Raw genomic sequence first — 27,885 nt, 5'->3', positions numbered from 1 at the left:
TCTCCCTCAGAGAGGCTCTAGCCCCAGGTGACCACAATCCAGGAGAGAGCAGGCATTCCCCATGGGACTGGGGCATGTCTGTTCTGCAGCCTCTCCTGCCTGCCAGACCCTCCTAGAGTCCCTGCCTAACTACCCTACCGGAGCATGTGCACAGCGCAGTCTCTGCTGCCCAGCCTGGGTGCTGTGCCCCACCTGAGTACTTTCCCTGTGACCTGGGAGCACTTTGGATCCTCCAAAGCAACCAGAGCCTGACTCTGAGCTGCGGGGTGTCCTGGAGACCCACAGATGGCATGTCCAGCTCAGGAGTACCAAGCTGAGATCTATGGCTGGCACTCAAGTCGGGGAGGAGCCCCCATCTCAGAGCCCTGAGATGGGTAACACACATGGATTCGTGGGCCAGTGTGGGCCAGCACTGGAGTAGGGCATGACTCCCTCCATAGGGCTGCTTCAGAAAAGGTGTCACCTATCTACCTGCCATGGCCTCTGCCCAAGGGAGCCTGTGGCCCAGAACACCTAACAAAAGAGACATGGGTACAGTGCCAGTGACTGGAGGAGGCCTCTCCCCACCCACTGCAGAGCACACCTGCAAAAATGAGCAAATAAAAGAGTGGCAAGATTAAGAGCCTATCTACTGCGCATCACCCTTAAGTGCCCTCTACTGGATCACAGCTCAAACAACAACACCAAAAATTATCTTGCTGATAAACACTCCTGTGTCTTTATAGCAGCATGATTTATAATCCTTTGGGTATATACCCAGTAATAGGATGGCTGGGTCAAATGGTATTTCTAGTTCTAGATACCTAAGCAATGCCACACTGACTTCCACAATGGTTGAACTAGTTTACAGTCCCACCCACAGTGTAAAAGTGTTCCTATTTCTCCACATCCTCTCCAGTACCTGTTGTTTCCTGACTTTTTAATGATCGCCATGCTGCTATAAAGACACATGCACACGTATGTTTATTGTGGCACTATTTACAATAGCAAAGACTTGGAACCAACCCAAATGTCCAACAACAATAGACTGGATTAAGAAAATGTGGCACATATACACCATGGAATACTATGCAACCATAAAAAATGATGAGTTCCTGTCCTTTGTAGGGACATGGATGAAACTGGAAACCATCATTCTCAGCAAACTATTGCAGGGACAAAAAAACAAACACCGCATGTTCCCACTCATAGGTGAGAATTGAACAATGAGAACATTTGGACCCAGGGTGGAGAACATCACACACTGGGGACTGTTGTGGGGTGGGGGGAGGGGGGAGGGATAGCATTAGGAGATATACCTAATGCTAAATGACGAGTTAATGGGGGCAGCACATCAACATGGCACATGTATACATATGGAACAAACCTGCACGTTGTGCACATGTACCATAAAACTTAAAGTATAATAATAATAAAATTAAAATAAAAAAAACACTCCTGTGAGCATACACCCACAAATAAAGATCCTGTACAGAGCCCTGGCCCTCTAAAAGCATCCAGAAACAAACCAATGACTACATTCAACTTATACCACAGTTGAAGAACATCAGTCCCCCAAGATGAGAAAGAATAAGCACAAGAACTCTAGGTAGAGACAGGCATCAAAGAAACATACCTCCAAATAGTAAGAGTCATCTGTAACTAATCCTAGCCAATATCATACTGAATGGGCAAAAGCTGGAACCATTCCCTTGGGGAACTGGAATAAGACAAGGATGCCCACTGTTACTACTCCTATTCAACCTAGTACTCTAAGTCCTAGCCAGAGTAATAAGGCAAGATAAAGAAATAAAGACATCCAAATAGGAATAGAAGAAGTCAAGCTATCTTTTTTCCACTGGTAATATGATCCTATACCTAGAAAACTGTTAAGACTCTGCCAAAAAACTCCTAGAATTCATAAATGACTTTGGTAAAGTTTCAGAATATAAAATAGGTGTACAAAAATTAGTAGCATTTCTATACACCAATAATGTTCAAGGTGAGAGTCAAATAAAGAACACAACTCAGGGCTGGGCGCGGTGGCTCACTTCTGTAATCCCAGCACTTTGGGAGGCCGACATGGGCGGATCATGAGGTCAGGAGATTGAGACCATCCTGGCTAACATGGTGAAACCCCGTCTCTACTAAAAATAAAAAAATTAAAAAAATTAGCCGGGTGTGGTGGTGGGTGCCTGCAGTCTCAGATACTCGGAAGGCTGAGGCAGGAGAATGGCGTGAACCTGGGAGGCAGAGCTTGCAGTGAGCCGAGATTGTGCCACTGGACTCCAGCCTGGGCGACAGAGCGAGACTCTGTCTCAAAAAAAAAAAACAAAAAAAAAACGAAGAACAAAAAACTCCATTTACAGAAGCTACAAAAAGCACTGAAATATCCAGGAATCCAGCTAACCAAGGAGGTAAAAGATCTCTAAAAGGAGACCTACAAAACACTGCTGAAAGAAATCAGAGATGAGACAAACAAAAGAAAAAGCCTTTCATTTAATATCACTAAATGGACATACTGCCTAAAGCAATGTATAGATTTAACACTATTGCTCTTAAAGTACCAACATCATTTTTCACAGAATTAGGAAAAACTATTCTAAAATTCATGTGGATCTAAAAAAAGAGCTCAAGTAGCCAAAGCAATCCTAAGTAAAAAGAACAAAGCCAGACCCATCAGACTGCCTGACTTTGAACTCTACTATAAGGCTACGGTAATCAAAACAGTATGATACTGGTACAGAAGAGCCACATGGACCAGTGAAACATAATAGAGAATTCAGAAATAAAGCCACATACCTACAACCGTCTGATGTTTGATAAAGCCAACAAAAACAAGCAATGGGGAAAGGAATCCCTAGTCAATAAATGGTGTTGGAATAACTGGCTAGCCATATGCAGAAGAATGAAACTGGACCCCTAACTTTCCCCCTATACAAAAACTAACCAAGACAAATTAAAGATTTAAATATAAGACCTTAAACTATAAAAATATTATAAGAAAACCTAGGAAATACCCTCCCTGACATTGGTGTTGGCAAATAATTTTTGGCTAAGTCTCTAAAAGCAATTGCAACAAAAACAAAAATTGACAAGTGGGATCTAATTAAACTAAAGAGCTTCTGCACAACAAAAGACACTATCAACAGAGTAAACAGGCAACCTACAGAATGGGAGAAAATATTTGCAAACCATGCATCTGACAAAGGTCTAATATCCAGAATAAGGAACTTGAACAACTCAGCAAGCAATCAACAAATAACCACATTAAATAATGGGCAAAGGACATGAATAGACTCCTTAAAAGATGACATACAGGTGGCCAACAAACATATGAAGAAACTCTCATTATCACTAATCATTAGAGAAATGCAAATCAAAGCCAAAATGAGGTACCATCTCACTCCAGTCAGAATGGCTATTATTAAGAAGTCAAAAAATAACACACAATGGTGAGGCAGCGGAGAAAAGGAAAAGCTTATACACTGTTGGTGGGGATGTAAATTAGTTCAGCCAGTGGAAAGCAGTTTAGAGATTTCTCAAACAACTTAAAACAGAACTACCATTCAACCCAGCAATCCCATTACTGGGTGTATATACCCAAAAGAAACTGTTTACCAAAAAGACACATGCAGTCATATCTTCATTGCAGTGCTATTCACAACAGCAAAGACATGGAATCAACATAGGTGCCCATCAACAGTGGCCTGGATAAAGAAAATATGTACATATACACCATGGAACACTGCACAGTCATAAAAAAGAACAAAATCGTGTCCTTTGCAGCAACATACATGCAGATGGAGGCCATAATCCTAAGCAAATTCCACAGGAACAGAAAACCAAATACCACATGTACTTACGTATCAGTGAGAGTTAAGTCTTGGGTACTCATGGATATAAAGATGGGAACAGGAGACACCATGGACCACTTGGGGGAGCTGACAAACTACCTATTTGGTATTATGCCCACTACCTGAGCGGTGAAATTTGTACCCTAAACCTCAATATCCTCCAAATATACCCATCTAACAAACTCGTGCGTGTATACAAGGAGTATAAAATTAAAGTTGAAATTTAAAAAATGAAATTGCCAATATTAACAGTTAATAACATAAAAATGGCAACTTACTATAATCAAATTCAAAAATGGCAATGTCATATATTCAACTAAATACTTCCTGAGAAACAAATAATACAAAATACAATAAAAAGTTTTAAAGTAGCTTATTGTCAGACAGATTTGGCTTTATAAGGGGTTAAAAATGTCTTCATAGTCTCTACTAAAATACAAAAAAAAATTAGCCGGGCGTGGTGGCGGGCACCTGTAGTCCCAGCTACTCAGGAGGCTGAGGCAGGAGAATGGCGTGAACCCGGAAGGCGAAGCTTGCAGTGAGCCGAGATCGCTTCACTGCACTCCAGCCTGGGCGACAGAGAGAGACTCCATCTCAAAAAAAAAAAAAAAAAAAAAAAAAGGCTTCATATATACCTATATATTATAAAGTTATACATATAATAAAAGTCTGATAAAACACAGTAAGTCTATGGTATATGTAAGCTCTTTCCTTTGTTACTGGGGTCAAGGATTGCCACTTTATTATACTCTGTACATTAACTGAGTTCCAAAGTATTAACAGAAGTGCAAGCTTTGGTACTGGAAAGGTATTTATCTCTTAAGTTACAAAGACAAAGGATAAGAGAGATTGAAAAAAGTATATCTCTCCAGAAGGGACCTTGGTAATATCTTAGTTCTTAACAGACAAGGAAGACGAGACACACATAGCTGGTTAAGCAGAGCTGGGGCTTGGTCACATCCTCTTAGACTTCCAGTCTCACATTCTTTCCAACAGCAGCACTGTGCCTTGCATATTCTAAGTGGTAAATGAATATTTATTGATATTATTCAATCAGTGCATAGAACAATGTAGTTACTTACTTTTATAAAAGTTGGTTTCCACAAGATAAGCGAAACATTCACTTGGCTCATGTCAGAAGGAGTGAGATTACATGTGATGGTAGCAAATTTACAGGTATTGCAGTCCTGTTTAAATATCCAGAGATACAGATCAGTATTCTTGCCATTTTATCAAATATACTATATTTAAATTCTTCAGATGGTTATTTCTAGATTGATATCAATTTTATTCATTTGGAAAACAATGGTAAAAATAGCACTTGTCTTAATTTACCAGAATTGTGCCTCGTTTGAGATGGTCAGTTGATGTAGTCATTTTCTTTCCAGAGCTGATACTGAAAGGATCCTCAAAGACATGGGGTCTGCAGTTTGCATTCTAGAAATGAAAATATTACATTTATTAGACAATGCCAGATATCAGAGGAAAAAAATGACTTGCTGCAGTAGTGTAAAGAATCTGTGAATGACAGCCATTGCCATATATTAAAGATCCATCTTTGTAAGTGTGCTGTATGGAAAAGGTTGTTATGCACCAGCCATACATACATATATATCCACCCCAAGATAATACGTACTGTTACCATGCTATTTTTGAATTGTAATGGATACTAGTGAGGTTGTAATGGAAAAGAAAGAATGCTAATAGAACTTACTATTACATGATTAATACATTCATTATTACCTTAATCAAAGATAAGCTTATAAATTCTATACTGCAGAGAGAGTAAAACATTTAAAATTCTACTGATAAAAACAACGGCCAGCCACAGTGGCTCACACCTGTAATTCTAGCACTCTGGGAGGCCGAGGCGGGTGGATCACCTGAGGTCAGGAGTTCGAGACCAGCCTGGCCAACATGGTGAAGGCCCCATCTCTACTAGAAATACAAAAATTAGTTGGGTGTGGTGGCAGGAGCCTGTAGTCCCAGCTACTTGGGAGTCTGAGGCAGGAGAATCATTTGGACATGGGAGGCGGAGGTTGCAGTGAGCCCAGATCGCACCACTGCACTGCAGCCTGGGTGACAGAGAGAGACTCTGTCTCAAATAAAAAAAGGAAACAAAAACAACAAAAATACTTGTTCAATATTGTGGGTCATGAAACAATTGAAAAGCGAGGGACCTTCATGTGTATTTATGTATTCATCCAATAATACTTTTGATTCCCTACACACCAAGGATAAGACACTCAGTCTACATGGGAGGAAGACGTAAGCAGACAGCCCTATAGATGTTAACATATTATGTTAAAATGCTATATTTATAAGATAGCTGGTTCTAGACTTAACCTAGTAAATCTTTGCTTCCCCAGTACTCTCAATATCCTTGACAAAAGTTAGTAAGATTAAAGTTTCCTAGGCAGTATGAAAAGTACAATTTTTTTTCTCTTTTGGATTTTCACAAACCTGCTTTTTTGATTAGAGGGAAATTCCAGAGGCTTATTTTTCCCTTGCCCTTAGGAAAACATTTAAGTGATCACAAGCCAATTAGCATTGTTGCTATTTCTTGATTTCTGAGAATACTTTAAAAAAATGCATGAAAAGACAGATTTCCAAATTCTGACATCATGCACACATTAATTCAATACTTATGGTGATTTTTTGTTTTAGGTACTAAACCATAACGAACTATCATATAGTTTCATTCAAGCTAAAAACATAAAGGGGGTGCAATATTGCTATTATTTGGGATGTGAGTAAATACAATTATACTCTTTTGTTTGCAGCTGTGCATGCTTAGGCACAATTAAGAAGTCACTTTATAGAGTTGTTTGATTACCACAAATCAAGGAAAAGTGTAACAAACATTTCATAACAATGAATTATTTAAAATCTACTCTAGTGGATTGAATAATGGTCCCCAAAGATATGCCTAAATCCTCCTAGAACTAGTAAACATGACTTTACTTGGAAATAGGGTCTTTGCAGACATAATTATATTAAGGATCTCCAGATGAGATCACTCTGGATTTAGGGTGGACCCTAAATCTAATGGTGAGTGTGCAGAAACACAGACAGAAGGAGAACACATAGAAACACAGAGAAGGCCAGGTGAAGACAGGGGCAAAGATAGGAGTTATGCTGCCGCAAGCCAAGGAACGCCTAGGGTTGCCAGCTGTCACCAGAAGCCAGGAAAACAGCATGAAAAAGAGTCTCTCTTGGAGCCTCCAGAAGGAATTAACACTGTCAACACCTTGATTTTGGACTTCTGGACTCCAGAACCGTGAAAGAATAAATTTGTGTTGTTTTAAGTCACTCAATTTGTGATAATTTGTTACAGCAGCTCTAGGGAATAATACATCTATTATTATTTGCTTTTAATTATCTAAATACCTCTCCATGTTACTTCGGTAAAACTCTTTATTACAAGTATCATGCAGTGGAAAAGGCTTAAACATAAAGTGGAAAAGATAACAGTAATGACATAATTCCGAGGCACACATGACTTACATCAGAAGATGACAATCCAGTTGGGTACAGCACAGGATAACCATTTGATGTCATATTGGGGAATGAAATTGACAGCTTAAGTTCTGGCATTGGAAAAGGTCCACTTTTTCTAATCTACAAGAAAAAAAGTGGAAATGTAATCTTTCATTCTCCTTTAATATAATTCTTTCTGTCTTATGTAGGACTTTGTTTTCTAGCTGATGAAGTAAGTTGTGTAATATTTTGAATCCCCAAATGAATATAGATCCTTTATGGTGCTGTACAGAGAATTGGCATAATTCAGCCAGGAGAAAATATGGACACTTAATGGTCAGTAGCTGTATGAATCAGCTATAATCATATTGTTCCTCCATCCCCCATTCTCTTAATAGACCTAGGATTAATAGAAGACCAGAACTGGACGTTTTTGTCTGTTATTATGTTCTTGCCATGCTCATTCTTTATTTATTTATTTATTTATTTTATTATTATTTTTAACATACCAGTCTTTTTGAAACTGGAAAGAAGGGAGACTATGGAATAATTTAGATTTTTGGTTGCCTTTACCCAGTTTGCCATAATTCCCTAAACGCATAAATCATCTCTAATCCTGGCTAGATGGGATCTGCCACCGCTATACAGGCAAACCAGACTCCCATCTGCTTCCCTTCACAATTCTGCCCCCAACTAGGGCTACTGTGCCACTGGCTGTTGATAATCTGGTTTTATGAGAGTCAAATTTACTTTCATTTCAGTCTCCATTCGTTTTCATCCACTAACCCCAAATTTCCACTTGGTATCATGTTCTGCTACCAGTAGTGAGTGTAGCTCAAAGAGAAAGGTGGGCAGGATGAAGTTCAACAGGAAACTGAACTCACTATCCAGAGGTCCTTGCCTGCTTAAAAGGTACAACTGAACTGGGACAACCAGGTGCAGTGGTCCCCTTCCCACTGCTGAAGCATAATCCGTAGGCCTAAAGCCTATGGCATCCCTGTGCAGCTTCTTTAGCTGGGTAGGGAACGCCTTGATTTACATAGATAGACCCAAGGAAAGTCAGCGATCTACCCAGCTGAGCCTTCCAGACTGAGAGCTCCTCAGATCTGAAGCAATTTCCTGGGTTGGTAAAGATTAAACACATCCTTTAATTCTGGAATTCTGGAGGTTCCTGACCAGCTGCACCTGGACCCTTAAACATGCTCCCTAACTCTTATCTTCTTGATTTCCAGTCAAATTCTGTTTCCTGATATTCAGTCAGAAATCCTGTGTTCTGTAATTATCATTTTTTTCTGATTAAAAAATGTTCCTTGTAGAAACACTGGAAAATACCGAAAATAAACAGAAAATAAACGTTTCCTATACTTCAACTACCTTGGTTAAATTTTAGTGTAGGTTACCTGTCCTTACTATTTGCATATAGGCATATTTATAAAATTTGTAACACAATAAAATACAGTTTTGTACCCTGTCTGTAAAATGTATTATGCTATGGCATTTTCCTTTAAATGTATAAGTTTATTGAGAATATGACTGTTCATAACAACCACAACGTCAATATTGTGACTATGTGCCACATACTGTGCTAATTTTCTTATATGCATTATTGCTTTTAACCCTGTTAACAACTGCAGGAAGCAGATCCTCTTTTTATCTTTGTTTTATCTATGAGGTAAGAAGGTTGGAATGAAAATTAAGAACTTCCAAGATCACAAAGCTAGTAAATAGCAGCATTATGGTTTCTTACTCCAAAATGTGCCTTCTAAAATATTACATTAAGTCTCTCCCTTGAATATGTGATAATCTCTTCGCTAAATATATGACAATTTATTTAAGTAATTTCATTGTGTTAAATGTTTAGATTGTGCTCAGGCTTTAATTTTTAAACTATTATAAATAATATTGTTAAGAACATCTCTGAAATCTTTGTTTCTATCACCAAAAATTTCCTAGGGAAAATTCCGAGCAGTAAACTTACTGGGTTTCACCTTAAAAAAAGTTCTTTTAAAAAACTCCATTATTCCAATTCTAGAATTTACTTCAGCAAAATAATCAGAGATACACACAAAGTTTTATGCTCAGGAATATTCTTAGCAATGTAATTCATATCAACACTTTTAGAAGAGGGAGTACCTATTTCAAATCTGGACCTTAAGAAGTTACAATATATAAAGATCTACAACAAAGTCTTTTGTTGTCTTTCTTTTTTTGCTGAATTTTCTAGTTCAGGGAAAGTGAATGGGGCTGGAGAAATCTGATAGCCTGAATTCCAAAAATCTATCCTAGAATTCAGTAGAGTGATTGGCATTTATGCTAATTTCCAGGGTATCTTGTCGTAGGAATTCTAGCAGAGTACAAATTTTAAAAAATGAAATTAATCTTGGGAGTATATGTTTATTTATACTTTGTGAGAGAACATTTTTTTGTGGTTGGCAATTCCCAAAGGGATTGAGGCTATCTTCATTTATAATTTTGTTGCATTATCTCATATTTTTGAATACATATTTAAATCCATTATTTGAATTGTGTTCTCTTTTTTCCTTGAGTAATTTTAACTTGAGTCTGTGTCAGTAACTAGGCATTACCTAAAATAAAATTCCATGATTGTTTGCTATAGTGGTATAGAGTTTGTTATAAAAGATTTAAAAGGAAAAATAAATGTAATAGAAAACATCACTTAAGGAGGTGGTAGTACCAACATGAGTAATTTATAGTACAATGCATGTGAAAGGTAACAATAAGGAGAACGTGATACATACTTATTTGTTGAGTAAAAAAAATTGCCAAGACAATTGTGATAACAAATTTCTGATATAGTCATAATTAATGAAAAGGTGCTTTTCTCAGTCACACTGAAAAAATAATGTAAGTAAAGTCTACAGGTTTATCGGTAGCATCTATCTAGTCCCATAGTTTATATTTTTTCTAGAAAGTCATTCTAATAGTATCTTATTTTGAGGAAATTAGAGACTTAGATCTCTAAACTGATTTGAAAATATAATTATCACAAATTTAAATCTTCGGTGAAGTTATAAAGAAAAATATAATTGAAAATTATATATATAATATGTTTATATTTATATTTATGAAATTATAAAGAAAATATGCTGGAACATAGAGATTAAACATTGTAGCAACATATTTTTATGCATCTGTTAATACTTTAATTTATATATTTACAAATAACTCCTTTAGAATACTATTTTAGAGGTAATTTCTTACCAAGTAGAAGATATTAATTTCATTTCCAATGTCCTCAGTAGAATTAATAACTTCAGGGACTGTCTCATTGGCAGCAATTGAAATGTGGTATTCACTTGCAGAGCTTAAAAGAATTAATTAGAAGAAGAAAAATAAAACAAAACAAAGTTTAACTTTTATTTGGCCTCATTATTTTCTTTCTCCATATCATGTAATTCCACAAAAATACTTGTAGGGATTTCAAATCATAGGGTAATTCATTTACCTTGAAACCTAAAATTAAATCTTTGAGGAGAGTGAGAAGGATTATATAATTTAGTTTAATCATCACTGATGCTTATTTGACCCCAAAATGCTAGAATATGAGTTTTAAAAGTTAAAATTTCATTGTTAACAAGTGAAAAGTTTCCATAAATTCACTAATACCATTTATACCTAGTGAAAAATGAAGCTAAAATGTAATGCTGAATTCTAAATAGATTTAAAATTTTTACCATTTCATAATTTAAAGTCCTATATTTACTGCTAAACTTAAAAGTTCAATCTTCTCTACACAGCTTCATCATGTTCTTTGGATGAACTTGGTAGAATAAAACAGTATGTTTTTAAGCAGCACTTCAGTCAAAGGAAGACAAAAAATATTTATAAGTGTTTGCCAAAATTTGATTTTAAGTAAATGGAAAACTCTTGGGGAAAAGTCAGTGCACTAATAAAAGTGGATACAGAAAAATAGAAAATAGCCGATAGAATTTAAAGGCTGAGAAATATTAGCACAATCTACATGTATATCCTATAATCATGCCATTTTTGTAGTCTCCAGTTAGTAAAGAGAGAGTGCCATAGATAATAAATTATTAAGCCAGAAGGAAGATATTGAATGTTCCCAATAAAAAAAAAGATAAATGTTTGAGACGATGGATGTTCCAATTACCCTGTTTAATTGCTATATATTACTTGCATCACAACATCTCCAAGCACCTTATAAATATGTACAATTATCATGTGTCAATTTAAAACACTTTTTAAATTAAAAGAAAAAAAAAGCACGTGAAATGGTTTAAACTAACGCTTCCTGAATATATAACCTTGGGTAAATTAGCCTCTCTGAACCTGAAATTCTTCAACTGGAAAACGGAGATAGTAGTTGTATTTGAACCATAGCATTATCATGAGGATCAGATAAGACAGAACACAAAGGCTCAATAAATGTTAGCCACTATTCTTAAAAATTAATAAAATGATAAGACTTTTAGAATAAACCAACTTGCCACTGATTCTTATCCTTTTAAGTACATTGCACATGTTTATTTGGCAAAAGCTTGGAGTTCTGCTTAAGCAGGGGAAATTATAGAGGGAAAGTTTGTCAACATAGTTTGTGTTTGGATAGATAAGAAGTTCTTAAGAGAAATAATGGTTTATGAATGGTGGAAGAAATAAACAGCTCTTGTCAATGAGAAATGCTTTAATCTTGTGTGTCCAGATTGAGAAGACTGATCAGCTTCCACAGGATGAGAATGATGGCCAAGAAATATGCTGGTGGCCTCTAAGAAAATATCGTGTTTTGCGAAGGACTTCTGGGTCTTCAACTTGCATTCGGGAATTAAGACTGGACAGCGAATGCAATCCGGTATCAGTAACACCTAACATTTTGGGTTATTTAGTATAATGGTTCTCAAACATTAGGATGCATGAGAATTACCTAGAAGGCTTGTTTAACCCCATCCTCCGAGTTTTTGATTTGGTAGGTTTCAGGTGGGACCAGAGAATTTGCCTAACAAGTTTCCAGGTGATGCTGATGCCCTTGGCCAGGCAGGGACCACACTTTCAGAACCACTGGGTTAATAGAAAGGCATCAACATAAAAATGTAGTTTTCTCCTACCTGTAAAACTGTAGTCCAACTTCATATTTTACCGGGATAGAAATGTTTACTACATTATCAGAAAGGGTTTCAGGAGGTTCTTCGCTGTCACTAGAAAATACACAGCACATTCAGACAAACCATTAAAATCTTGACTACTTAGAGACATTTCTAAGTGTTTGAAAGAGAACTTCTCCTGGCAACTAAATAAAAGCATGTAAGAGTATAATTTTTAATTATTTTCTTAATTGGGGTGAAGAAGGAGATCGGAGATGATTGGTATGCTTGAAAGTTCCCAAGTTGATTCTGATGTGCAACTAGAGTTGACAATCTCACGGATTTATGTTTTTCAAAATTCTATCACAATAATGATGAGTCCCTCGGTTTAATTGTTAAAATACAAAGATTATTGGGCTTCCCTTAGAAATGTGGATTTAGTGGTTCCAACTTGGGGTGCAGGAATTTCTGTTTTTAACCACCTATCTGCCCCCAGGTGATTCTTATTTATCACAGATGAGGACTTAGCAAAGATAAGTGATTAGGGTCACACAGCTGAGAATAAATCTAAAATCTTTTGTTTTCTTCTTTAATAGTCTTTCCATACTAAGTACTTGATGATCATATTATTTGTTAAGCACTGATTTATTCTCTTGATTTTGGTTATCATTTAAATTATATATTACGTAAACACACATATATATGTGCATACACACATACACATACTTCCTCATATTAGAAAACACATACAAATGATATAACAAGTAATGAACACTGACTCTGGGGCCAGAGAATGGGATTGTTCTTGCACACTGATACACTTTGGTCAAATTACTTATCTGTCTTTGCCTTGATTTCTTTATCTATAAAATGGGATATTAAATGGGTAATAAATGATGATTAAATGAGCAATAAGTATAAAGTGTTTAAGATTGTGCCTAGGACATAGGAAATATTCAGTAAGTGTTAGCTTTCATTATTATTATACACACACCCCTCCACCAACTGACCAAGTACCTAACATATTGTCTCACAGAATGGGCATAAGAGTACTTTTCAATAGCTGTGCTTATTCCCAAATGTATAAAGTGGCTCATATGCAGCAGGACAGAGAAAGCAGCATGCTGCCTTGGATTACAGGTATTTGTGTGACTCAGCTCTTAGCATGAATGGTCCCCTTTTCTCTCCCCTATTCCACACTGCAGCCTTCCTAAATTAATCTCCATAAGCAGCAGCTCTGTACAGATGACTTTACCTCTCAAAAACTTTACTGGCTTTTCAAGGTCTGTTCAATTAAGAAATAATACCTTGACTGACATTCAGTACCTAACATAATATGATAGAATGCAAACTCCCTGTTTATTTTCATTGCTACTTTCTGTATTCTTTATATTTCAGCTAAAATTGATAACCTTTTTAATCAAGCTGTATATTTTGCCTGAAATGCTCCACCTAGTGCTATTCAGCGACCTCTCTGTGAAATGCTATCTACTCTTCAAGGTCTTTCTCAATTATAAGTTCCTTGATAAAGCTTTCTTGGGTTCCTGTTGCCAAGTAGATATTATTTCAGCTTCTATTAATTTTCTGACACAGCTTTATATCTCTATAATGGATTGTTTTTATTCTATCCCAGGTTACAATAATTTTATACTAGTCTCAACACCCTACTGTAATACTTACCCTATGAGGAGTTTCATGCCCTTAGTAATTTTTATATTCCTTACAGTGATAATCCAATATCTTGTGCATAATAGATGCCAAATAAATATTTGTTGAGTTGATTTGAACATACAGAATTAATCTGTTAATTCATTTATCTAAGTTATTCATTTAGTCTACATCTATGTAGTGATTACAATACAGGAGGCACAATGCTAGTCACTGTGAATAAAACAGTAGAAGACACCATCTCACTGCAGACAGGTCAGTGGATGATTACAATTAGAAGAAAGTTAGACCACTATTTCACTTTCCTTATTGGGCCTTTGCTGTTGTTAGTCTGTGTGTTCTATGATACCTTTCAGAAGTTCTGACTGATTTCAATAAAGTATATTAAATTACAAAAGGACATCACAAAACTTTAAGTCCATCTAATGATTCATTTGACCTTGATGGGCAGCCAGTGAAAGTTTTTAAATTATCAGTAAATTTTTTATGAATTTAAATGCAATTTGGCAGATATAAATGATGTGTGATTATGGTATCTTCTGTAGCTCATAGAACCATTGCTTTAATCTAGTTAGGTGAATTATTTCTATTAAATGAAAATTTCTTTATTTTGCTAATTATTCTTAAGGGTGTTTTTGTGAAGGAGAGTGGTTAATCGCCTTCCACTTCTACTGATCTCCTACAACCTGCAAGAAACTGTCGGTGAGTTTATAGAGCAAAATATTCAGAATACGCAGAAGCAATACACTTTCATATACATACATTTATACACATGTAAACCAACCTTGTTGCACTTAAATAAATGGTCACATTTTCCATGAGATAGGATGTGTTAAACTGAAACAATATTTTGAAAGTTACCTATAAAATAAAAATATGTCTTTAGTAACAGATAAGAAATTGTTTACTTTGACTAAAATATTCAATTTCCATAAATGACATTACCTAAACTCAAATTATGAAGTTATTTGAGAAACATTGTCTTACAAAATGAAACCTTATTGTATCTCAAAAATAGATAGAATAACATATAATATACATTTTCTTTTTCAATGTGAATTTGTACCATGTTTTACATATTGCTATAATGTGAACGTTTCCCCTCAAAATTCATGTGTTGAAACCTAAATACCAATGTGATGATATTAGGAGATGGGGCCTTTGGGCAGGTGACGAGATCATAAGGGCAGAGCCCTCGTGAGTGGGATTAGTACCCTTGTAACTCAGAACGCTGCCTCCCTGCTTCTGCTATCTCAGGATGCATTGAAAAGACATCTTCTGTGAAGCATGAAATGGGCCCTCACCAGACACTGGATCTACCAGTGCGTCTACCTTGGACTTCCCAGCTTCCAGTACTGTGAGAAATAAGCTACTCAGTTTATAGTATTTAGTTATAGCAGCCAGAATAGACTAAGAAATATGTTAAATAAAGTGTATAGGAGGTCACTGGTTTGGACAGCTCTTGCTCTAGGCCCAACAGATTAAATAATGCTTAAGTTCCACACCACAAGGCTGAAATTAAATCATTTGTCTGACTTTTTGAGAGATGAGGAAAGTGAGAGATAATCACCAAATCCCCAATCAAGCCAGTTTCAAACAGCACGATAAGAAAATCCCCTCTGCTTTCACTTTTACAAGGAAAATAACTTTGAAATGACCAATCGACTTTTCGTTCTCTGTTTCTGCTTTCTTCAGCCCTTTTCTCTCTATAAAGTCAACTTCCTCTCCTCAGCTCATCCACCATTCATTTTATTTTACAGAATAAGGTGTTGCCTGATTCTAGAATTGCAAATAAAAGTCAATTAATATTTGGAAATTCAATTTGTTCCATAGAAAAAGAAAGTAGGTTAGTGATTGCCTGGGGTTGGGAGAAAGGCTGTTGAGGAAAAACAGAGTGACTGCCAATGCATACGTGGCTTCTTTGTGGTGTGTGAAAATGTTCTAAAATCAATTGTCATAATGACTATACAATTTATAATTTGGTGAATACACTAAAACCCATTGAAATACACGCTTTCAATGAGCGAACTCCATGCTACATGAATTGTATCTCAGTAAGGCAATCGTTTTTCAAAAAGAGAGAGCTGGGAGGAGAATTTCTGATTAAGTTCTAAACCAATCTACTTGAAGCATTCTTTTTCTTGTAGGCCAGAGACACCTACTACCTAGGAGACTCCAATAACAGAATTTCCCAGCTCCATTTGATCAGATATGTTATGTAGTATAAATTAGATATGTTATGTAGTATAAATTAGATATGTTATGTAGTATAAATTAGATATGTTATGTAGTATAAATTAGATATGTTATGTAGTATAAATTTTAAATCTTGTCTTGGTGTTCGAGTTTGCCTGTATAAGAATTGTTACAAGGTTGTTACAATATGTTTCTGTTATTTATAAATACCTTGTACAAAATACCTTATACCAGGCAATTTATAAATAACAGAAATATATTGCTCACAGTTCTGAGGGTTGGGAAGTCCCAGATCCAGGCACTAACAGTTTCAGTGTCTGGAAACACCCAGTTCTCATAGATGACACCTGCTATGTGTTTTCACGTGGTAGAAGGGGTGAGCAGTCTCCCTCAAGCCTCTCTTATGAGGGCACTAATCCCTCATGGGGGCTCCACCCTCTGGACCTAATGACCTCCTAAAGGCCTCATCTTTTACTACTATCACATTAGGGATTAAGTATTAACATACGAATTTTGGTGGGGCACAAACATTCTGACCATAGCATATTCCAATCTGTCACAGTTTTGAATTGAACATTTTTCACCCATATTATCCTAAACTACCATTGGAAGGATTTATATATTTGTCTTTGCACATATTACTTTTCATATTCAATTTCCACATGTATTTTGTATAATCTGCTCACCATCTCTCCTCTTCTCAGGAAGGGATATCCAACTTTACATGTGATATTATGATTGGATTCACAACTGTCTTTTTGGATAGCCTAGGAAGAGAAAGCAAACAGAATCAGAGCAGACAAGCAGGTGAAATATTGAAAAGTGTTCTTTCAGAATTTTCCCACATGTGTCTTGGTGACTGCCTTGCCAATATTTTTGTCTCAATTTAGCTGGAAGAGGCACAGAATTCTGGGACCAGCTGTTCTACACTCATGGAAATCCTAAAATATCACTTGTGGGTGCCTGAAAGACAAAGCATATCTCACAATCCTGCCTAAATCTTCAGTTGTAAAATGAAAGTGCTAATAGCACCTCCCTCACAGAGTGATTGTGGTGGCTGGATAAAATAATCCACACACCCAAGACTGGTGCAGAGCAGCCTTCAGTGAACGTTAGTTATTGGAGGAGTTTAGTGCAGTGGATAAGAGCATAGGCTCTGACCCGTGACCACCAGAATTTAAACCCTGACTGCACCACTGTTAGCTTTATCCTTGTTAAGATTCCTCATCTCTCTGGGACTGATTTTCTATCAAGTGGTTTTAGTCATATACTCTATTTTGTCCAGTTTAAAATGCCATTGAACATGAGATATGCCATTATTTTTACAAACCCATAAGAAGGAAAAATAACACTGCCAGGTAAATAAACACGTTATCAATTGTAAAATGCAATTACAAGAATGTTGAAACATGAAAAAAAGGTTTTATCTTCGCATCTCTGCAGTACAGTCATACCTACTTACAAAATAATTAATGAAAATTAAGTGAAATCCTTAGTACAAGGCCTAAACCATGATGTGACTCAAGAAATGGTTGCCATCATTATTACTGTTGTTATTGCTAATATACGCAGAAGAGATACACTGTCAGATTTTTAGCTATGCCTCTCTGACAGGCCATTAAGTCAGCTGAGGAGGATACAGGCAATAATTTTTAATAGAGAAAAATTTTGTGGTAATATTTTCCCCAAGATTACTTTGTACATTTGTATTTATAATAATAATAATTATAATTATTTTTTGAGACAGAGTCTTGTTCTCTCTCTGTCACCCAGGCTGGAGTGCAGTGGTGTGATCTCGGCTCACTGCAACCTCCGCCTCCTGGGTTCAAGTGATTCTCCTGCCTCAGCCTCCTGAGTAGCTGGGAATACAGGTGCGTGCCACCAGGCCTTGCTAATTTTTTGTATTTTTAGTAGAGAGGGGGTTTCGCCGAGTTAGCCTGGATGGTCTCGATCTCTTGACTTCGTGATCCGCCCGCCTCAGTCTCCCAAAGTGCTGGGATTACAGGCATGAGCCACCATGCCCAGCCTGCAATTAATATTCTTAATTGAATCAAAAATATAGTAATATATGACATTATTTTTAGGTTTGTCTTAGTCATCATGTCTCTAAGTGATATCCTAACAGATAGAAATGTCCATGAAATCTGAGTTTACAGAAAGTAGACAACAGTGTTTTAATACTATGTATAATATTAATAAGTGCATTGCTTTTAATATAAATTGTATGTAATATTAATTAATATAAATATACACAAAATTTTAACTCAGTGGGATTCATTTGGAGATCAGAATTAAAAGCAAAGTTCAAATTTGGAAACACTGACTACCTCTGATATACCATCTTACACAGATTAATATATTTTATTGCCAACATAATAAAAGAAACTTCTGTTACAAATCATTGACACAGTTATTTAATACAAATATCTTGCCAAAGTAAGGATTTTGCATAGATAGGGAGGTATGGTATCTTGATTTTTCTGCAGGTAAATTTTTTTTGCTCAGCACAGAGGTACCTCTCTGTACCTCTGTTAACTATTTTGGCTTTGATTGTTATTATTTTCCTTGACTCCGTTTCAGTTTCGGTGGTTTAAGGATTTTGTGAAACATACAGTTTTTATACATGAGCTATCCTTTCCTCATACAGAATCTATGAAAAGATATACATATTTGAATAAATAAAACAAAAATTTTTTAAAAAGCTTAATACCTTCACCATTGCTGAGGACTAATGTAAAAATTCCTTCTATTCTTTCAGAATCAATCTAATAAAAACAATTATCTCAGTAGCATGAAAAGTAGGCCCAGTAAATGACTGTTAAGAGAATAAATAAATGAAATAATGAAAGTTTACCTCAATTCCTGAAAAAACTAGATTTGGAGAATAATGCACTATTGTCCTGGTGTTATAAGCACTGTCCTTTGTATTTTTGACTGTGAGGCTAACGTTGAACTTATCATTCTGGGACTGGACAATCAGCAGGTCCTTTTCTGTGGTGGCGACATGCAGGCTGAGGTCTGAGATACATTTTTCCTTGTTTCCACAATCTTTGGCAAAGGGAATCTGAAATTTTGAACAATTTTTCAAAATTTAGCTGCACATTATTGAAAATTACCCATCAATTTGTGTAACAAAAATGGCATACAGCCAAAGTAAGTTAAGCAACTTGTAAAGAGAATTTCCCTGCAAAAACCTTAAGAGATTTTATATTTATCCCTGTAATTTATAGGGGAGAAGAATAAACATTTACTTATGAATGTAAATTGTGCTAGTCCTTTTAAGAATGCACAATTTTCATGGGTGTTTTGCACTGGCTTTAGTCTGCCAGGGAAGGACAGTTTTGAAATACAAAGTCAAGTACTGCAAGATCTAAATCTACTCAACTCTAATTATGAGATTTTTTCTCTTAAAATTAATCGAATACTTAGGAATGTCATAAAGCTCAGTTGAGAGTCTGGAAAACGGTCAAGCCACAAATGTAGGAGTTTTGCTTGATTCTTCTTCATTGACCGCCTCTCCACCACCATATGTAACTCCCCAAGCCCTGTCCATTCTACTCCTCTTCTAAATATCTCTCCAATCCTTTCTTGCTTCTGCATTCCCACCACCACCTCACACCCAAGCATTCTCATTTCCTCCCTGAACCAGAGTAATAGCTTCCCATTGGGCTCCCACATCCACCTGTTTCCCTCCAACCACTCTTCACTCTGCTGCCTCCTGTCCCATGGCTGAACCAAATAAAAACTGTGCTGCTCTTTCAGAAGTTTAGAATTTGTGCCACTGCACCAAGTCCCGAATGACCTGGCCCCTGCCTTTACCTCCAGCCTCACCTCACGTCACCCCCTTTGTTGCTCTTTAGCGTCAGCCACGCTAGCAAGTGTCGTTTCCTTCATGCTCAGGACTTTCACACTTAGCATCCCCTCTGCTCCCCAAACTCCCCTAAATAGGGTGGAAGTCGCCCTATCTTTCAGGGCTCCACTGAAATGGCACAACTTCAGGAGGGCTCTCCTGACTTCCCAGCCTAGGTGCAAGTTCCTGTAGAGCTCTGAAATCCTCCTCCATTGCATACGCTCTAATTACTACTTAATACCCGTTTCCAGTGTTAGACTGTAATCTCCAATGCCTGGTATGTATGAGACAATCAATACATCTGGTAGGAAGGAAGGAAGAATGGAAGACAGGTGTATGGGGAAAAAGAATTCCCCATCCCTAATATCTCCTCCATCGGAGCCATGCTGGGGACACCCTCCTTCTCCTCTCCTCTCACTCACTCTCAGGGGTGGCACGTGGACTCTAACTTTGGGAACAGGAACTAAGTGAACACAACTCGGTCCCTTTCCCTCGTTTCTATTCTCAGAGCAGCTGTGTACCTACAGGAAGCACATGTGGCTCTACTCCATTTGGCAAGTTTTACAAGGTGGGTTCCATGAAGGAGAGATGGATCAGCACTGCTGGTGACCTAGGTGGTTATCGGTGGTCGAAGTTCACGCTTCAGTGTGAGGACACCCTTTATACCTAAACCATACACTGCAATCCCGTGCTTATTAGAATAACGGGGGAGATTTCTTTCCATTGGTCCTAAATTCAAGTGAGGTAAAAATGAGTGTAATTTATTAGTTTTCTTAAACTCCAACAATAGGAAATTAGAAGGATTGGGAACAGTCTAGAAGAGCCTAATTCTTTTATAAAACATTTTAGATTGATTTAGAGTTATGTGTGCATGGGTTTCAAGCTTTTTCTTAATGTTACCAGGGCAAACCTGGAGATATGGCTGAGAAAGTTTACTATTTTCTTAAACAGTAGATAACTGAGAAAGTTCATTATTTTGTTAAACAGTAGATAACTGAGAAAGTGCATTATTTTTTCTTAAACAGTTTTTTTTTTTCTAGTCTATTTATCTGTAGGTAAGCTTGCTGAAAAACAACTACAGACGGCCTGGGAGCTTCAGGACCCTTTGCCAATTACCAGAGGAAGATAAAGCCATTGAGAAAACGGAGCAAACAAGAACCAGCAACCCCTTGTTACCTTTAGATCATTAACATGTCATTATAATGCTAAAGTCCCTGCCAAAGAAGAAAATGGCCACTATTTCTTGAACATATGTTGTATAAGGAAGCATGTTTATGATCTGTACTTGTATATCTGGAGTTCCTCTCTGGACATGCTTAAATATATCTCCCTGCCCCACATCTAACTCCTTAAAATTCCCCAGGTTTTCACAGCTTGAGGAGAAGGAGGTCTTTAGAACAAGACCTCCCTCTTTCTCCATTCCTGACCAGGAATAAAACCTGCTTGCTTTTTTTTTCTTTCTTCCAGTTGGTTGTTCTTTCTTTGTGACCAATGCAGAGTAGTGAAAAAAACACAGTTTACTAGTGACGCTAAAATGTTCACAAGTTGGTATTCTGTATTTTAAAGAAATCTGACTTACATATTCATGTACTGAGTTTGGTAGAGAATCATCAAGAACAGGCCCATTTTCTGGATCGGTAAGATTAAAGTCCAATGTTATTCTCACAGAGTCCTGAAAGTCATGCTTGTCCTAGAGGGTGAAACATAAAATATATCATTGGTATCATATTTACTGGGTGTTCTGATCTTGTTATGTCTCCTTCTTCTGTCCCCAACATTCTTGTGCATCTAATCTGACACATGATCTCATCAGGCTTTTGCTTCCCTGGAGAGGGATTGGTATTCTGACAAGGGGCATAGGGGAATGTGGAGGTTTCAGAGTATAACCTGTTGACTCATTTCCAGTTCCTCAGAGGGCCCTGCTCGAGTGACGACAACATCACACCTTGCTGTGTCAACATAGGAGCTACCTGCATCACAATATAGTTTTTCTTGAGACCTCACGCCAAAGATCATTATGTAACACTTCTGGGAACATTTTCCAACTTCAGAAGGGCAAACTTTCTATAAAATAAGTTACATTTCATTAATATAATATATACCTAGAGCTATAAGTTTTTTGTTTGTTTGTTTGTTTTTTTGAGATAGAGTCTTTCTCTGTCACCCAGGCTAGAGTACAGTTGGCACGATCTCGGCTCACTGCAACCTCCACTTCCCAGGTTCAAGCGATTCTTCTGCCTCAGCCTCCCGAGTAGCTGGGATTACAGGCATGTGCCACCACACCCAGCTAATTTTTGTTTTTTAGTAGAGATGTGGGGTTTCACCATGTTGGCCAGGCTGGTCTCGAACTCCTGACCTCAGGTGATCCACTCGCCTCAGCCTCCCAAAGTGCTGGGATTACAGGCGTAAGCCACCATGCCTGGCCAAGAATTTTATAATGTAAAATTATTTGGAAAGGATGTGAATATGATTAATATTGTTATATGCCACCAATAACAATAATCATTTATAGTATTCAAAATTATGAGCTTTATATACATTATTGCAAATTATTTCAACAGTCCTCTAAGATGAGTAACTATTATTGTCCTTATTTTACAGATGAAAGATTGAGCCTCTAAGAGACCAAACAACGTTGCCAAAGTCTCTCAGAATGTGGAACATTTGGGATACAAATTCTACACTGGCTGACTCCAGAACAAATTTCAAAGTGCTTCTTTCAAAATCCAAAACAATTTTGGAAATTTTGAAAATATTTCAGTCCTTTAAAAACCAGTACCTAGACATAACTTAGACACTGAATTTGTGGACAAACATAGACCAAGATGGTTTTTCGCAGGTTGGAGACAATGCCATATCTGGTTTGATACCCATTCAAATTTTATCCTCATTCTAATTCCTAAGTGTTCAGTTCTGATTAACTAAATAGGAGGGGCAACTCTAGTGTTATTTTATCAAATAATAGATCGATCTTGGTGCTGACAGAATAAGCTTCATGATAAGTATCATGAAGCATATCAACATGAAAATCACCGAGGAAGAACAAATGCGGCACAAAAGGATGCACATTTTCTGTCACTCCCCTGCTTCTAAACTACAATGTTCAAAATACAGACTATAAATATATCAATAATACAGAAATAACTCAGAAGTAGGAAAATTGGCCTGGTTCTTTTAAAGCTCCAAGTTCACCATCAAGTCTCTAAGTCTTCATGTCAGTTACTAAAATCAGTTTCCTCATTACCTTTGTGCTGCTTCTTATTTTTATCACTCTCATGTACATATTAAGAAAATGTTTAGGAAACTCCTGTCCTCTGTTGGGAACATTCCCCATATACACAGTGTCGCAACAAAACACATTTTAAATGGTTCACACTGGCTTACCAGCCATCTCTAAACATTAATAGTTTGCTTTCCAAAACTCCCTCATCCACTAAAATAAAAAAAAAAAAAAAACTGAAGTAACACAAAGCCTACAGATGATAGAAAATACCAGATAATTTTCCCCTTCGCTCTAAAATCAAACAGTGAGATACATAGTTACATGAATCCCAGAAAGCATACAGCCCAGCAGTCTGCCCCCAGAGCAGTTAAGCACTTATCACCCACAACTGACAAACAAGGCCCACAGAAATTAAATGTTTTCAAGTTGAAGGAATAAATGAATGAGTGAAAGAAATGAAGACACGAATAAGGTTTCTTGTCAACTAGAACACTGTGTCTTTTTCTGCTGTTCCATAATATATGGATGTCTGATAACACAGACAGGGAAGACTAGAGATAGTTTTACAAATATTTGGAAATGAGAAAATTAGACCTGCGATTTTATGAAAAAAATGAACAAACAACATAAAATTTCCTTTATGACATCATAAGTGCATTTTGAAATAAAACAGTAAGAATTTGATTGACTTGAAGTAAGACATCTTTACTATATTCTTGATTTGGAATAAGGCAGCTACGATATATGATTTACTTGCCAACATGTAGAAGGAGTGCTTAGTGCATTCTGATTTTCGAACTGTGATGTTCCTTTGAACCTTTCTCTCTTGAGTTCCAGAGAAAAAACTTCGTGATATTTGTCTTAGTGAATCTAGGGTGACACGGTACTGCAAATCTACAAAAAATTTAAAAAATAATTGATGGAAATGTTTATTTGAAGTGATTCTCATATTGTACAGATTATTACATTAGCATTATAGAAAAATCTCCTTGGCAATCGATCAAAAAAGATTCTATTGTTCAGCATATCCACACTATTATAACAATGATTTTAGCAGTCATGAAGATAACCTTGAGGAACTCTATAGAACTGCTCTCTGAGTTCACTGTGCTTTCAGTGTCTAATTACATTTATTGTTTATAATTGTTATACACACATGCACACTTGCCTATCATCTAATTTCCAGACCATCACTGTATTTATTATATTTTCACTTAAAACATTCTTTTTAAGTTTAGAAATGTTGGAACCCTGCTTAGAATATTGATTGTTATATTTCAATAGAGGCAAAAATATACATTAGTTATTTGTTTACAAATATATACATTTTAATCTATTTATATATAAAACAACATTATCTCAGCTTATGTTCAAACCACTATTAAGGTTCAATAAAATAAGCATACCACAATTAAGAAAATAAGTGAAATCTTACACTTTATATGAAGGCTACAATATTCCTTATTTGATCACTTAATTACTTTGCAAAAATTAAATAAGACTGAAATAAAGTTACATATAAAACGCAAATTCATTATTTTATATTCTTATATCTCATTGATCTTTCTAGTCAGGAGGCTATTTCAGAGCATATACATGCACATATGGAACAAATCAAGAAAAACAGATTTTAAAGATTAATGGTTTTTCTCATTCTGCTTATGTTTGGTTACAGAGTAAATTTCTCTTCTGCAGCCAATGGCCTTTATAGCTTTGATTCGAGCATATTTCAACATCATTAAAAACCTGCCTTAGAAAGTGGAGAACAGAGGGAGGAAGAGCAAGCACAGGCTGACCTGATGCACCTGAGAACACACACACACAACAAGTGTGACTCTCGGAAACTAGGATCACCTCAATGCAGCAAAGGATCTCAGAAATGTGGGAATGGTTAAGTATTAGGGTTCTCTGCAATACCAGTCTTTCCCAGGAGGGGGCAAGAGAAGGGAGAGAAGAGTCACTGTAGAAACCCACAGGAAGGAAAACTGGGCCCACTTGTAGCTCAATTCCTAAATTCTACCTCTGAATCGGTATTTTTTTCTTAAGCATCTGATTGTACATAGCGAGTAGGAGAGCCAGACAGAAACTATGGAGTGTTGAGGGCACTGCATACAAACATGTAATTTCTGCTCCAGAACTGACTGGGTTCCATAACCTATTCCTTTTGCAACAGAATTTTTTTTCAAGGTTCTGCATGTTCACTGGGGCAAATATGATGTGCAGCTCACCATGGTGGGGAAAATACAATATCCTACTGGACTTCATCATGCTGGAGCAAATATATTGTCCTCTACCCAAAAGTACTTGCTATAATTATTTTGCTTACCAGCTTCATAAATCGTGTCTTCTTTAGATTTCAATTTCACATCAAAACACACCGTAGCATTTATGCATACTGTTTCCTTTCCCTCCATATGGCAGTTTTTCTTTTGAATATTCACTTTATTTGGCTCAAAATTCATGGTCACTTTAACTACGGCCACATCTCGGGACCTACAAACAAAAACAATGAGATTACTCACACATTTTTACATTTAATGAATGTCATCAACTTGGGAGTGCAAAGTGAGTGCATGGAAGAGGGTTCTGCTTCATGTATAATATAGCACTCAGGACTCCGTTTCTTTAATTAATCATTGTTACAGGAGAGATTATATCTGATGTTCTAAGACATGCAGGTTACATTTGGAAACCATTTGGAGCTTTTGGTTCAAATGCCAAAGATCTAGTTTTGCCTGTGATGGAAAAGAGATGGAACCAAGTGCCCAGGTGAAACCCCAGAATCAACTATATTTTGGGGATTTACGAGTTTGTTCCCAATTTGAAAGAAGTCTAAAGGTCCCTGAACAGCTCGTAGGCCCCTGCTGTCTCTCATCTGGACTGTGATATTGTCTGTCCTTGTGAGTTCAGCTCTTCCTCTATTTCTAGGAAGGAAAAGCAAAATAACATTTGAGGCAGTATCCTAGACATGGAGTTATTTCATTTAATTCTTAAGATTAATTATAAGAAACATCATTTTTGTTTTATGTTTGAAAACTGGGGCTCCGAAAGGTTAAATATTTTATGCCAGGTCAAAAGCTATTAAGAGGAAAAACCTGGGATTTTAAACTCAGTCGTTTTAACTCTAAAGCCCGGTGATGTCTCCTAATCCGAAATGAGATCAGAGTAAGATCTTAGACATGGAGAATATGTGGATCCTGAGGTCATTGTCTTAGATCCAAGCCAGAACAATTATTGCACATTTTTACCTGGTTTCTGCCTTGTGGCCAGAGCTAGCCCTTTATAACTGTGCATGTTGTGAATAATGAAGTCACTACTTATGCTTTTGCATTAAAAAAAGGTGGTTTTCTTTTTTCTGTTAAAACAATGTACTCATAGAAAATATAAACATCATAGAAACGCATAAAGAAAACACAAATAACTTGTAATACTACCACTCAGCAATAATCATCATTAACATTTAGTACACTCAGTGTTTTTTTCTTTACAGAAGAAAACATGCATATACATACACACACGCATACATACATATATACAAAAGCACGTCTTCATATGTATGCATACATATTTTTAAAACATTACATTACAATGAACAGCTTTCCAATATTTACATTTTTCTGAGAACATTATTTTTAACGGGATTTATTATTTTTAATGGGAGCAGACTATACCAGCATATGCACATACCATAATCTATGCAATCAACCCCATCTCATTGGATATTTAGCTTACTTTAAAAAAATGGTTTCTGAGTATAGTGGTAAATTTAACATTATTAAAAGATGGTATTACATACAGTGCTGTGATGACACCTTTAATTGTACTTCTAGATTGTATCTTTATATTTTTAGGAAGTTAAATCCTTGGTAAAAAGTAGGAACATTGGAATGCTTTTAAATACTTATTGATAAAGACCTTCTAATGAGTTTTAACCAGTTTACCCTTTCATCAGCAATGAATGAACATGCCTAGTTTCCTGCTTAGTAATATGGATTCTCCAGGCATGAAGCTGCCTTGACCACTGTCCATCCCACACATCCTCTCTGCCCCAGCCAGATCTTTCTTGGGGGTCAGTCCAGGTCTCATGACAAGACTCTCACTGTTTGCTTCCAAATGTGTTTCCTATCATCTGTCATTTGTATCCACTCTCACTTCTTGTTAGGCATTGTGAATCTCAGTCTTCATGTCCCAGTATATCGGTTTGGTCCATTCTGCTGTCAATGGAGCCTGGACTATGATAGGGAAATGACTTTCATTTTGGGCCATCAATGCCTTGATTTGGGGAAGGAGAGGCCATAAATAAGTTTGCAAAGCTTTGCAAGAAGGCCTTGAAACAAAACTGGAGCATAAAAACCCTGAAAACATATTTTTAATATGAGAATTAATACAATAAATATTTGTGAGCTAAAGGGAGCATAATAAACTAATTCAGGATTAACAGTTCAAACAAAATTGAAGTATATCCATTGCCCCTGACACTGCTGACTTCTGGTTTTGAGCCTTGGTTTCTGGTGAGTCCTCCCCAAAGTCCCAGCCACTGTGCTGCCTAATATTCCCTTTTCTTAGGTATCACCC

General features: G+C 36.6%; 1 protein-coding gene across 1 annotated transcript in view; it reads right to left on the bottom strand.

Moving 5' to 3' along the window:
- ITGA1 (integrin subunit alpha 1) overlaps positions 1–27,885 on the bottom strand; it is a 170,613-nt gene that overhangs the window by 12,127 nt on the left and 130,601 nt on the right. The window contains exons 16-26 of the mRNA XM_032144683.2: positions 25,637–25,803; positions 24,068–24,204; positions 21,667–21,777; positions 19,092–19,301; positions 16,924–17,004; positions 14,826–14,902; positions 12,398–12,487; positions 10,539–10,641; positions 7,344–7,457; positions 5,172–5,273; positions 4,919–5,023 (exon numbers count right to left, since the gene is read on the bottom strand). Of these exons, the coding sequence (XP_032000574.1) occupies positions 4,919–5,023; positions 5,172–5,273; positions 7,344–7,457; positions 10,539–10,641; positions 12,398–12,487; positions 14,826–14,902; positions 16,924–17,004; positions 19,092–19,301; positions 21,667–21,777; positions 24,068–24,204; positions 25,637–25,803 (1,297 nt within the window). The remainder of the gene's footprint in view (positions 1–4,918; positions 5,024–5,171; positions 5,274–7,343; positions 7,458–10,538; positions 10,642–12,397; positions 12,488–14,825; positions 14,903–16,923; positions 17,005–19,091; positions 19,302–21,666; positions 21,778–24,067; positions 24,205–25,636; positions 25,804–27,885) is intronic.

The sequence above is a fragment of the Hylobates moloch genome, unplaced genomic scaffold, assembly GCF_009828535.3.
Source record: "Hylobates moloch isolate HMO894 unplaced genomic scaffold, HMol_V3 SCAFFOLD_23, whole genome shotgun sequence".
Lineage (NCBI taxonomy): Eukaryota > Metazoa > Chordata > Mammalia > Primates > Hylobatidae > Hylobates > Hylobates moloch.
This window is presented reverse-complemented; position numbering and strand designations above follow the sequence as displayed.